The sequence below is a fragment of the Erinaceus europaeus genome, chromosome 2, assembly GCF_950295315.1.
Source record: "Erinaceus europaeus chromosome 2, mEriEur2.1, whole genome shotgun sequence".
Classification (NCBI taxonomy): Eukaryota; Metazoa; Chordata; class Mammalia; order Eulipotyphla; family Erinaceidae; genus Erinaceus; species Erinaceus europaeus.
This window is the reverse complement of record NC_080163.1, coordinates 35,719,918-35,733,494: the sequence shown is the minus strand read 5'-3', so window position 1 is coordinate 35,733,494 and position 13,577 is coordinate 35,719,918. Positions and strand designations below refer to the sequence as shown.

The 13,577-nt window shown below is 36.4% G+C and overlaps 1 protein-coding gene across 2 annotated transcripts in view; it reads left to right on the top strand.

The window, feature by feature from the left end:
* Positions 1-12,401, top strand: part of KIF3A (kinesin family member 3A) — a 68,178-nt gene extending 55,777 nt beyond the window's left edge. For both annotated transcript variants that reach the window (XM_016186799.2, XM_060177820.1), the window contains 5 exons: positions 1,919-2,044; positions 4,032-4,085; positions 4,441-4,509; positions 5,554-5,678; positions 8,908-12,401. In XM_016186799.2, coding sequence (XP_016042285.1) covers positions 1,919-2,044; positions 4,032-4,085; positions 4,441-4,509; positions 5,554-5,678; positions 8,908-8,956 — 423 coding nt within the window. In that variant the 3' untranslated portion in view covers positions 8,957-12,401. The remainder of the gene's footprint in view (positions 1-1,918; positions 2,045-4,031; positions 4,086-4,440; positions 4,510-5,553; positions 5,679-8,907) is intronic.
* The last annotated feature ends 1,176 nt before the right edge of the window (positions 12,402-13,577 follow it).

Genomic DNA, 13,577 nt, shown 5'->3' with positions numbered 1-13,577 from the left:
CTCCCATGGTAGCTTTCCCATTCTCTATCCCTCTGGGAGCATGGACCCAGGGTCGTTGAGGGTTGCAGAAGGTAGAAGGTCTGGCTTCTGTAATTGCTTCCCCCCAGCTACTCATTTTTTAAATAATATTTATTTATTATTGGATAGAGGCAAAGAGAAATTGAAAAGGGAGAGGGAAAGAGACAGCCATCTGTAGCCCTGCTTCACCACTCATGAAGCTTTCCCCTTGCAGGTGGGGAAAAGGGCTTCAAACTAGGTACTTGTGCACTGTAATGTGTGTGCTTAACCAGGTGTGCCACCACCTGGTCCCATGATGCAGTTTTGCATAGAAAAATGTCATGACTCTACAACAATGGAAAAAAGATGGTCATGGGGTGGGGGCAGGGGGATGGCGGTAGCGCAGTGGGTTAAGCACACATAGCACAAAGAGCAAAGACTGGCATAAGGATCCCGGTTCAAGCCCCTGGCTCTCCACTTGCAGGGGAGTCGCTTCACAAGTGATGAAGTGGGTCTGCAGGTGTCTGTCTTTCTCTCTCCCTTTCTGTGTAACCCCTCCTCTCTCCATTTCTCTCTGTCCTATCCACAACAATAATAACAATACTACTAGCAACAATAGTGATAACAGCAATGATAAACAACAAGGGCAACAAAAGAGGAAAAAATAGCCTCTAGGAGCAGTGGATTCATGGTGCAGGCACCGTGCATCAGAGATAACCCTGGAGGCAAATACAAAAAAAAGATGGTCACCAAGAGCAGTGGATTCGTAAATACAGGCACTGAGCCCCACTGATAGCCCTCGAGGCAAAAAAAATGTCATGACTTTTATAACCTCACATATGCATTTTTATTTTTTAACAGTTAAGGCAAATTGTATTATATTATGATGATGATGTTATATTGCATTATATTGTTTACTTATAGTCTTTTTTTTTTGCCGCTAGAGTTACTGCTGGGACTTAGTACCTACATCACAACTCCACCATTTCCCCCCTATTTCTTTGTTTTCAGTTTTTTCTTTGATAGGACAGAGAGAATTTGAGAGGGGGTTGGATAGAGAGGCAGAGAGACAGAGATACTTACAGTGCTTGCTTCGCTGTTTATGAAGATTCCCTCCTGAGGTGTGAAGTGGGGGCTCAAACCTGGGTCCTTGTGCATGGTAATGTGCACGATTAACTAATTGCACCATTGCCCAGCCCCTTTTAATCTCTTTTCTAATAGAGATAAGAGAAATAGGGAGGGAGATCAAAAGAGAGACACCTGCAGCACTGCTTCATTGCTCATAAAGCTTCCCTCAGGTTGGTAGGGGGCTAGAAGTCCCACACTTCGTCCTTGCACATAGCATTGGTGTGCTCTACCAGGTGTCCCACAGCCTGGCCCCTTATTTCTAATCATAACTACTCAGATGGAATTGACAGTGATAATGTTGTGTCAATCATATTTGTGAAAGAACAAAGTAAGCTCTTAAAAAATTTCTTTGGGGAGTCGGGCTGTAGTACAGCGGGCTAAGCGCAGGTGGTGCAAAGCACAAAGACCGGCTAAGGATGCCGGTTCGAGCCCTGGCTCCCCACCTGCAGGGGAGTCGCTTCACAGGCGGTGAAGCAGGTCTGCAGGTGTCTATCTTTCTCTCCTCCTCTCTGTCTTCCCCTCCCTCTCTCCATTTCTCTCTGTCCTATCCAACAACAACAACAACAATAATAACTACAACAATAAAAAAAAACAACAAGGGCAACAAAAGGGAATAAATAAATAAAATTAAAAAAAAAAATTTCTTTGGGCTGAGTCACTGCACACGTCGTTAAGCACACATGCTACAAAATTTCTTACACCAGTGCCCTATGCCTGATGGAACTGTTTTGTATTTGAATTCTTTTTTAAAAAGTCTTACTGGTTATTAATCTTTTCATTGTTTTTCTTGTAGATGGCTGATCTCCAACAAGAACATCAGAGAGAAATTGAAGGGCTACTGGAGAACATTCGACAACTTAGTCGTGAACTTCGACTTCAGATGCTTATTATTGATAACTTTATACCTCAGGATTATCAGGTAACAGGGTGATGTAGTGACTTAGATATGAAGTCATATGACTTGAACTAAGTATAATTTATAACTTAATTGGTGATTATGATTTGTGACTAAGATTTTGTTGTGCCACCATGTTTCAGCTGTTAACTGTGCTTAATATAGCTCTTTGTTTGCATATCTAAATAAGAATGTATCAACTCTTTGGAGGAACCCAGACTTTCATGATCAGAATCAGAATCAAGTTAATGAATCTGTGCATTCATTCATCCTTTATCCTGCATCATCCCACTGGCAATGTGCCTGGCTCCTACTATATTGGAGAAAGTTTTGGTGCTGTGGTGCCTTTCCATCTCTCTCCATCTGTCTTTCTTTCTGTCTGAAAACAGTCAGCCTGTAGTGATGACACCTTGGCAATGGGGGAAAAAATGTCCCAGCAGAGTAGTATTTCACTGAATATATGTTCTATAACTTCTTTATCCAGTCATCTGTTGCTGGGCATTTAGGTTGTTTCTACACCTTGACTACTGTGAATAATGCATCTATAAATATAAGGTACATATATCCCTTCAAATTAGTATTTTCACGCCTTTTGATAAGCATTTCCATTAATTTTTAATGAGTTCTTTGAAATCGGTTTTGAATATCCATTCAGCTTTTAAAAGAAATTTGTCTGAAAATAACCTTAATTTTCCTTTGCCCCTCATATATACAGAACTAATCTTTGGTTCTTGTTGGCATAGTTGCTTTATTGGTCTTAGGATTGCTTACTTTTACTTATTTAGTTATTTTTTTAGTGTATTCATCATCCAAAGTGAAACTTAGTACCATGACATTACTCATTTCCATGTAATTTCCCCGTTTTTCACCTTTTCTTTTATAGCCATCATGTTCTTTGTTCCTTGACTTTTAAAATATACTATAATTGTACTTATATATATTCTTTAAAAGTGCATATTTTAATATTTATAATGTACATACATATATATTAAAAATAGTTTTTTGCCAGAGCACTGTTCAGTTCTGGCATATGGTGTTGCTGAGTATTGAACCTAGGACCTCTTGTGCATAAGGCATGAGTCTGTTGCATAAACTACTATATGTCTCCTTAGCCCAGTATATAATGTTTTGAGACAACTTTTTCACTATTTTTAAATATGTATGCTGTGCTAGGAAATAAATGAAGGGTCTCAGTTCTTGTGTGATACTCCTGAACCATCTTGCTGGCCCATTTTTTCAAAATGTTATATATTCTTGAGGAAAGGAAAGACACTAAGCACTGCTCCACCACTCATGGAGTCCCCTTGGTGCTATCCATGGTGTTCCCATGTGGAGCTGGCACTTGAAGGCAGGACTTCACCCATAGTAAGGTTTTTTTTTTTTTTGCCTCCAGAGTTATCGCTGAGGCCCAGTGCTGACACTATGAATCCACTGGTCCTGGAGACCTTTTTTTTTTTTTCTTCATTTTTTATTGGTTAGGACAGAGAAAAATTGAGAGAGAAGGGGAGAGAAGGACACCTGCAGACCTGCTTCACCACTTGTGAAGCAACCCACCTGCATGTGGGGAGCCGGGGCCTCAAACCAGGATCCTTATGCAGGTCCTTGTACTTCATACTATGTGAGCTTAACCCAGTGCACCACCACCCAGCCCCTGGTAAGGTATGTTCTTTACATGTTAAACCAGGAGTCAGGAAGCCTTTCTCTTCCTAGGGCTATTTTTATAACATCATTCTTGGCCATACTCTATCATCAGATTAAAAATTGACACTTAATGCTAATATGAAAAATAGCCCTTAGATTTATTGAAGTGCAAGTCTTGACTGCAGTTGCCTTGACAGGGCCAGACCAAATGATATTACAGCCTGCAAGCCAGCATTCCCCACTCCTGCTGTGACTATCTTCCAGACCCTCATTGAAGTCATTGAGATTTAAGATCCATGAATATTTTTCAGTATTTCAAATGTTACTACATATTAAAAGTGGACTTATTTTTGACTCTTTCTTTTAAAAGGAAATGATTGAAAACTATGTTCATTGGAATGAAGACATAGGAGAATGGCAGCTAGTGAGTATTACCCTAATCCTTTAATGAAGTACTTCCAGAGTATTTCTTGAAGATTCCAAACTGTGCTTGATGCCATGGGGAGAAAGGTGATCCCGAGGATGAAGCAGATGTGAATCTCATAGTGTGGATAAGATGTTTAGCAAGTTAATGTAACACAAAGATTATTTAGTATAAATGGTGTGGATTGAAACTATGTAGAACTGAGTAACTTCATAGGACTCAGTTACCTTTGGAACCTTTTCTGTTCCAACTTGTCCCATGAAAGTGTAATATCAGTATGTCTCATAACAATTTACCTTATTCATAGTACTAATTGCTAATTAAGACAATTCTCTTCCTTTTTTCCTTTTTTGAGAAATGTGTTGCCTACACAGGAAATAATATGAGGAAGCAAACTCCAGTTCCTGATAAAAAAGAGAAAGATGTAAGAATGCTTCTTTTTTTTTCCTTATAAGAATGTGGGTCATTAAATTATGTTATCATAGATTATATCAATTACTTATGTCTTCATCAGTTATGCTGAAATATGAGCTAATTTTTTTGTACATAAGAACTTTAGGATTGGATGATTATAGGATAGTTCTGCCCTTCAGTCATGATAGCAGGTTTATGATGTATATTATACTAGTGACATGGAGTTGGGGCTGGCAAAATAGCTCACCTCAGTGAGTGCCTGCTTTGCTACACATGTGATGCAGGTTCTAGCTACTGGCACACCATATGGGAATACTACAGCACTGAGAGCAGCTTTGGTGCTGTGGCATCTCCTCCTCTCTGAAGAAGTCAGCCTGGAGTGGTGAAGCTCCAGCAATGAGTTCCCACACATACACACACACACACACACACACACAGCCCACACCACCGCCCCTCCCTCCAAAGTGAGAAGGAGTTGATCTTTGGAGCATTTTTCAACACCTGTGGGCCATGGGGATATGATTATTAATTGAGTGGATTTGTCCCTCTTCTCTTCCTTCCTCCTTCCCTCCGTCCTTTCCTTCCTTCCTTTTTTTTTTTTTTTCTTTCCTTTTGATAGAGGTAGGTTCTTTCAGTGTGGTAGGGGCTGTGATCACAGCACTGAAGCTTCCTTCACTGCAGTAGGGGCTGGACTTGAGCTTATGCACATGGCCAAGAAGAACAGCATCCAAGTGAGCTGCTTCACTGGGCCTTTTTGTTTGTCCTTTGTAAAGCCAATTCTAGTTCTAGAATAGTAAAAGAAATCAATTGTAAGGAATATAACAGTAGCTTTTCTTCTGAGAATTTTTTAATGTATCAGGGCTTATTTACCAACCTTAGATGAATATATATGAATATGTTTTTTATATTAGAAGAAATTTTCTTTAGGCATTTGTTTGGTTCTCTCTGATCTTTTTATTATTTTCCCCCTGGGAGTTCATTCATTATTTTAAACTATTCCCCAAATTTTGATTTAGCTTTTTCTTTTAAGAGTGTCTTTTGTTTGTTTCCTTAGCCCTTTGAAGTGGACCTTTCCCATGTGTATCTTGCTTATACTGAGGAGAGCCTGCGACAGTCTTTGATGAAATTAGAAAGGCCACGGACGTCAAAGGGGAAAACAAGGCCAAAGACAGGGAGAAGGTAAGGACTATCTTTGAATATTATTATTATTTTACCAGAGCATTGCTCAGCTCTGATGGTGCGAGGGATTGAGCCTTGGACTTCAGAGCCTCTGGCATGAGAGTCTCATTCCATAACCATTATGCTATCTACCCCTTACCTCTTTGAATCTTATTAAACAAAAAATTGAGATATTCTAGTTGATAATTTTTAAAGAAATTTAGTTAACATAATAAACATTTTGGCTGATAAACATAAAATTCCTTACATAGTTATGTTTTCAGAAATAAAGTCTGGCTAAGAAAATGAAAGTCTTCCAATTTTTTAGTTCTCCTGGGTAGTAGGATAGATTTTTAATTAATTTTATTCTTTTCAAGTGAATAATATGTCATCTCTTGACATAATGTCTTAATGATTGCACTAATATTTATTATGAGATGTTAATGTATGTGGTTAGATTTCAAAGGTATTGTATTTAGGGCTTTTTATTTATTTATTTTTTAATAAACACTATTCCAAGCACCTTAATTTTTTTTTTTTCCTCCCTAGTCACCAGTTAAAACTCTGGCCATCTCTTCCTTCCTATTGGTCTTTGGTTAAGACCACTGAATAGTCTACTTTTATCATAGCATAGGACCAGAAAAATCTGGATATGGGAGCCATATATTTGTGGTTTTTTTCCTTCTCTTCCTTCCCTACTTCAAGTATTGTTCTGCATTATTTAGATAGATTTTAAGACCTTTGAGCTCCTGAAATGATAAGTAAGCTTAAGTCAAGAATTTAGTTCAATGGTAAATTACATGATCCTCATGAATGAGGCTCTGAATTTGATCCCTGGTACCAAATAAGGAGCCAGGGAGCGGGGGGGGGGGGGGGGATGAGAAGAGGGAGAGAAAGGAAAGGAAAAGAAGAAAGGGGTAGAAGGGGAAGTAGAGAGAGGAGAAAAACTTATGTTTTCTCTGCTTTGAAAATATACATGAACTTTAAGTTATATATATGGTAAAATTGTATGACTTTAACATTTTATATATGCATTTTATAATGCCACAGATATAACCTAACATTTATAAATTTGGGTTAGTTTAATGAATCAGTAGCATATTTAAAGTATATACAGTTTGCAGCCCAGAAGGTATTGGATAAGTCATTGGACCCTTAAGCATGAAGTCCTGAATTTGATGCCTGGCACTGCATATGCTAGAGTGATGCTCTGATTTTCTCCCCCATTCTTCTTGTAAATAAATAAATATATATTTAATACATAAATATATATTTAATAAATATTAAATAAATATTTGATAAATAAATATATATTTATTTTCCCTTTTGTTGACTTGTTTATTATTGTTGTAGTTATTGTTACTGATGTCGTCATTGTTAGATAGGACAGAGAAATGGAGAGAGATGGGGAAGACAGAGGGGGAGAGAAAGATAGACACCTGCAGACCTGCTTCACAGGCTGTGAAGCGACTCCCCTGCAGGTGGGGAGCCGGGGGCTTGAACTGGGATCCTTAGGCCAGTCCTTGCGCTTTGCGCCACATGCATTTAACCCGCTGCACTACCACCTGACTCCCAGAAATAAATATTTTTTAAAAATATTTTTATATTTATTTATTTTCCCTTTTGTTGCCCTTGTTGTTTTTATTGTTATTGTAGTTATTATTGTTGTTGTTATTTATGTGGTTGTTAGATAGGACAGAGAGAAATGGAGGGGGGGAGACAAAGACGGGGAGAGAAAGATACCTGTAGACCTGCTTCACCACCTGTGAAGCGACTCCCCTGCAGGTAGGGAGCCGGGGGCTCAAACCTGGGTCCTTGCGCTTTGCGCCATGTGCACTTAACCCGCTACACTACCACCGGACCCCTAGAAATAAATATTTTTTAAGTGTACACATTTTCACATTTTTTAGTATTAAGGTGCCAAGAGTAAAATCTTTTTACATGCCAGCAGAAATCATATTTATATATTAATATATATATATTTTTTAATGAAGCAAATCAGTTCAGAGATCCTCACATCCCTGTAGATATTGCACCTTATCATTTTTTTAGTGGCCATTTTTTCCTCTTAATTCCACAGTTAGTAAAAAAAAAAAAAAAGATTACAATGCAAGTGTGGTGATAAATGGTAAGTCTTGGTGTAGAAGAAGAATAGGCAATGGTTTGGATTTGGACAAATCAGAGAGTGGTCTGTTTTAAGTGAGTGGCTTATACTGTGTCCCTAATTAGTTTTCATACTGAGGGTCCCATTGTTTATGGATCTTTTTGTTTCTGTGGAGAAGTCAGAAACGTGGATCATTTCTAAGAGATCTTTCAGTTTAGAGTCACTTTATTTTTTTAATCTATGTGGGCTTGAAACAAATAATTTGATAAGGTATTTGGTTTTCAGAATATTCATTTTAAAATGTGTACTTTTGGGGGGCCAGGTGGTGGTGTACCTAGTTGAGCACACATGTTACAATGCGCAAGGACCCAGGTTTGAGCCCCCATTCCCCACCTGCAGGGGGAAAGCTTTGCAAGTGGTGAAGCAGTGCTGCAGGTGTCTGTCTTTCTTCTCCCACCTCTCCTTTCCCTCTTGATTTCTGTCTATCCAATAAGTAAAAATAATAATTAAAAAAATTAAATAATAAGTAAAATGTGTACTTTTTTGGCTTAACTAAAAGAAACAAGAATATGAAATGATATAAGTTGAGCCAAACCCAGAATTAGCCTGCTATATTAAGAAAACAATAAATGGTCATTACCATAGCCAAATATCACAATAAAATACTTATTGATACTATTTTACATGATAATGTTAGTTGTGATCTTTGTTAGAAATGCATGGGTCAGTGTGCTGAGTAAAATTGCGGGAGACATGGTGGATTAATGTATTGTTTCTGTCCATCCACCCACATGCCCTGAGATGCTGACTTTCATGGCTTGTGTCTTTGGTATTCATTAAATGAACCCACACTTTTAACATTCTCCAGAAGAATAATCAAGTGATTCAAGTCTGGCAATCATGAAACCCCTTAACCAGACCATGTTGTTTAATATAGTTTTGGAAATTACCATCCATTCTATCACTCACCACTCTAGGTGGCAGGGTGAAGGATCTAGTGTCGGCTCTAGGTAGACTTGCTCTAACCTGAAAAGTCTGGTCAAGTATGTCAAGTCTTAGCCTGCTTCTAGACTCTATGATCAGCCTGTAGTACCTGCTGCATAAATTGTTTGCAATTCATGTTTTCTTTTCCTCTTCTCCAAACAGAAAGCGTTCTGCAAAGCCTGAAGCTGTAATTGACTCTTTACTTCAGTAAATGTTACTGACTTAAAGTCACAATAAAAATTAGTGATATTCTCATGCTTGGACAAAATCTTTCATTAAAACTCTGAAGACTTTTGTGTAATTTCAAATAATGGAAGCTATAAATCATGGAATAAGACTGGAAGTAATTTGCCTAATAACTTTTAACCTGTATATATTAAGTTAATCTAACAATCTAGAAGTGTACAACTGGCAATTGTTCACATTGTCATATTATTATTCAGTTTATACTGTGCAGAAAAGTTACGAACAGTGCATACTTGGAGAGTTGCAACTTGGATGTATACATAAATCTGTCAGTAGTTTAACCTGCTGTATATTTACACAATCAAAATTTCAAAATAGAAAAAAAAAGGTATGGCCTGTTTTGCACACATCAAAAAACAGATCTAGTTATACCACCCTGTATAGTTATTTGTGAATGTGTGCACTGCATATCTAAGAAATGATTCAACTCCTGCCGATCCATTTAAATATACTCTTATTTTTATATTAACATTGCATTTTTAAGTATGGCAAGAATGACCTGTATAAATTTCTATAATTTAGTGACAGTCAACCGTTGAAAATATTCATGTTTAAAAACATAAGTTTAAAACATGTTTCTCATTTGTACCTCTCAACCTTTCTCCCACTTTGAGTTCAAGTCAAATATGTTTTTTTTGTTTAAGCTGTACATTCAGTTATAAGTTCTCTTGAGATATTAAATTATACCTCGATATAAAGAAGTTACAGAAAATTAAGAAACTAAATATTGGCTTCTAATCTTTGCATGCATGTATGTATTTTTAAAATTCATTTTGAATAGAAGTGAGACCTATGGGTATTTTCCTGTCTGAGTTCTCGGTTTTGATGGAAATTGTTGTGTGTCCAATAGGAAAGGAAAAGATGTCCATTTTTCAGAAAGTATAATCAAGAAAAAAAAAAAACCAAAAAACTCAGAACCATATACCTTTAGAATTCTTTATTTGGTTTTTCTTTATATTTAAAAAGAAAACATTTTCCGCATTTCTTCAATTAATAGACCACATTATTCTAAAAGTGAAATATATTTTTATTTTAATTCAATAAGTTTCTTAACAAGCTGGGGACACAGACACACACACATACACACGTGCGCACATGTATCTTACACAGTGACTTATCCCTTCAGCCCAGTAAGATTTTTTTTTTTTTTTTGGTCATCATGGGGTTTCACCACTCTGGGCTGACCTTTTCAGATAAAAGAGAGTGAGACAGAGACAGAAGAAAAGGGAGAAAGATACCACAGCACTGAAGCTTCCTCTAATACAAGTAAACACTGAGCTAGGACCTGGTCACTAACACACAAAACAGGCAGACTATCAAGGTAAACTCTTTTGCCAGCCCTTGGTAAAATAGTTTTAATAGATGGGATTATTTGTTCTTTTGTTGACTGCTTACACAGTGTTGTTTGTTTTTAAGTTAGGGTACTCTAAAACAATTTACTTTTGTGATTTTTTAAAAATTGTCAGCTCTGAAGCACATTGGTTGCAATTTTGAGACTTCATAAATGATATTAATATTTTAAAATAAATTTGGTTATGTACTAGTTTATAATTATCAGGCTGTGTCTAGTGGATAGTGAGTGAAATGTTCTGTGTAGTAATAAAATGCTCATCAGTTGAGGTACAGTCCAAGGTTGTGTACTAGATGTCTTGTGTGTAAGTAATGAATGTTTTGTAGGTAATAAGAACTGTTGTATGTAAGATAGAAGTTTATCACTTTACTCTGGGACATTGGTTAGGTACTGTAAAAAGTTGAGATGAATTTGTATTTTGTAAAAGCTTTGTGTGGGTAGACTGTTTTAGAAACTGTATAAGCACACCTAACTGTATTTGTCTTTATTCTAAAAAGATCTTAATATTACCAGTAGAGGGAAAAAAAAAAAAAAAAGATGAGTACTCCTTTCAAAAGGCCATGCTTCTGCATAGGGGAAATAGTTTATGATAGAGTTCTTGCTTTGGATTTAATATGCCCTGTTCTTGATCCCTGGAACAGATTAACTTAAATATAAATAAAGTCCGTGTTTTCCATCCTTTAAAGACTCAACTTGTAGGAAAGTAGCAGTTTTTACATTTAACTTTAAAACATAGAAATTGTAAACCTGTTAGATTTTTTTCTGTTCCACTTCACTGCATAATGAAATCTATAGAAACATTGAGAAAATTTAAAAGCTGCTCCATTCGCTTTTAAAGCATTTATGCCAGAACTGATTATATTGATTATATTAAATATTTATCTGATAAAAATCCCCAAATTAGATACTTTAGCCAAGGCTGAATAGTTATATGAAAACATGGGGCAGACTTTAGAGCTATCTATTTAGCTCTAATTGTAGCGGTTCTGTGGTTTCACACTTACTGTATCATTGTCTACAAATGAAATGTTTTGTAGATTCAGTGTTAATTTCATGAAATTATATAAACAAACTTGCTCATTATTTGAAATAAGTAGCTAGATGTAAAATGATGTAAAATGAGTTGTGGTAGCCGGGGATTTGGCTCAGTGAAAAGAGTGTATGCCTTGCATATGTGAAGCCCTGGGTTTAGTACCCAGCACCAGGGGGGGAAAAAGTGTCACATATATATATATATAGATAGATAGATAGATAGATAGATAGGTTATTGAATGGGTATTTTGTTTTTCCTTTAATTTAAGAAAAGTAATATTTATTTATTAAAAGAAACTGGTAAAATGTTGTTTGTAGTATGTTCTTTAACATCTTGTAATTATATATGCTAATAATTAGGATGCTAAAATATGATAGTAATATCCATTTTTGTTTCAATTTTTGTAAAGTGTGAGTGTGGTGGCGAGGTCTGCATCCATGCGTCTATCCCACAAGTAGGTTCTGGTTGACAAGCTAGCTCATCTACTTTCTGAAGAAACAGAATTTAAAAAAATTTTTTTGTAGTAAGTTTAAGAAAGTTACTGGTAAGGGGAGTACTTTATCTGTAACGTGTATTTTAAAATTATGACAATGGGTTGGTTTTTGTTGTTTCTTTTCAGTCCTTTAAAAAACATCTCTCCTCTTAACTTTTCAAGAAAGCCCCTCTCTTTTCTACAGGGCTATGAATCAAGGAATCAGTAGAGTTCACATTTAAGCACGCCACTGTCTGCCCAGCTTCTTAATGTGTGCATTTGTTTTCTCTTAACTTATTCCCAAAGTGCTAGAAGAAAGCATAGATTTAGTGCCTTTGAATTTAGACTATAGTCATTAAATAACTTTAATAACACTACTACAATACTGTATACTGGCAAAAATTACAATTTGTACAATGAGTTTGTTTCATTGTTTTCAAAAACCACCCTTTCATTGTATTTTATGTATGAATTGTATTTGTTCAAGTTGTACATATTGATGCTATCTATACATGAAGCATGGTTAAATAAGAAAATAAAAAAGTCTTTACTGATGCCTGTAGTTTTGATTTATTTCTTTTCTGAACCGATGCTGTCTTTATGGCCACCCTAATATAGGTTCTTCATGCATGGCATCTCAACTTTCTATGATTAAGAGAAAATTCTTAATGCTGTGGGATTTAAGCAGAAGTCGTCATGAAAAATCCCAGGAGGGTGTTTTTAAATGAATTTCTTCTCACTGATAAGATTTACTTTCACCAAAAATACCTCTCTCTAAGTCTTCTCTGTTTCATTAGGTCTTTGAGAATAGAAATTTGCAGTGTGAATGAACTGTATCTTTTTAACTAAAAGATAAAAGTAGACATTTCTTGGTAAGGATATCATGATGTTTTTTAAAAACTGTAAGCAAGTTTAAAATGTCTCCAATACAATCACATTGCCAAGGTTATTGTTAAATCACATATTCTTTTGATAGACATTTACTGATCATCAGGCACTGTGCTAACTATAGCAGCCTTAAGAAATACCAGCAGACACTGAAAAGCTTTGATTTGTCAACAGATTTCAAAAGACTTCAGTGTGCTCTTTGTATAGGGGAGGAAACTCTTGAGCACTGGCCACTTCAGGGCTTGCTTGCTTCCTTTTCCTACCTACTAGTTTATATAAAACTTCCAAATATATGTAGGATATGAAAATCAAATTAGACACCTCTATGGCATGAAGAAAATAATCAATATCCCCAACATCACCCCCTGTACCCCTTCTCAACTGAGTTGTGGAGTTGTGGAGCACCCTAAGACTCACCCTTAGGAATTATTACTGTCTATGTTGTTGGGATACTTGTTGAAGACATTGTCCATCTCTTTTTTTTTTTTTCAGGAAAAGCAAAAATTATTTCACCAAAATTAAAATAACTTTTTTTAAAAGTCTGGTTAGCATCATGGTAGGATCTGGAACCTGGTGGCTGAAAAGAGAATTAACACACAAAGCCAAACAAATTGTTGACCAGTCATGGACCTAAAGGCCGGAATAGTGCAGATGAAGAGTTGGGGGGGTCCTCCATTTTGTAGATAGCTAGTAGGCATATTTTAGTTAAATTCCAAAGGGCCTGAGGATATACTAGTTTTTTTTTTTTTTTTTCTTTACAGAGAATGTGAGCTCAGATCTACAGGGACACAGAGGTCACACAGGCTCCTGAGCTAATTATGGGCCCCAGATCACATCAAATC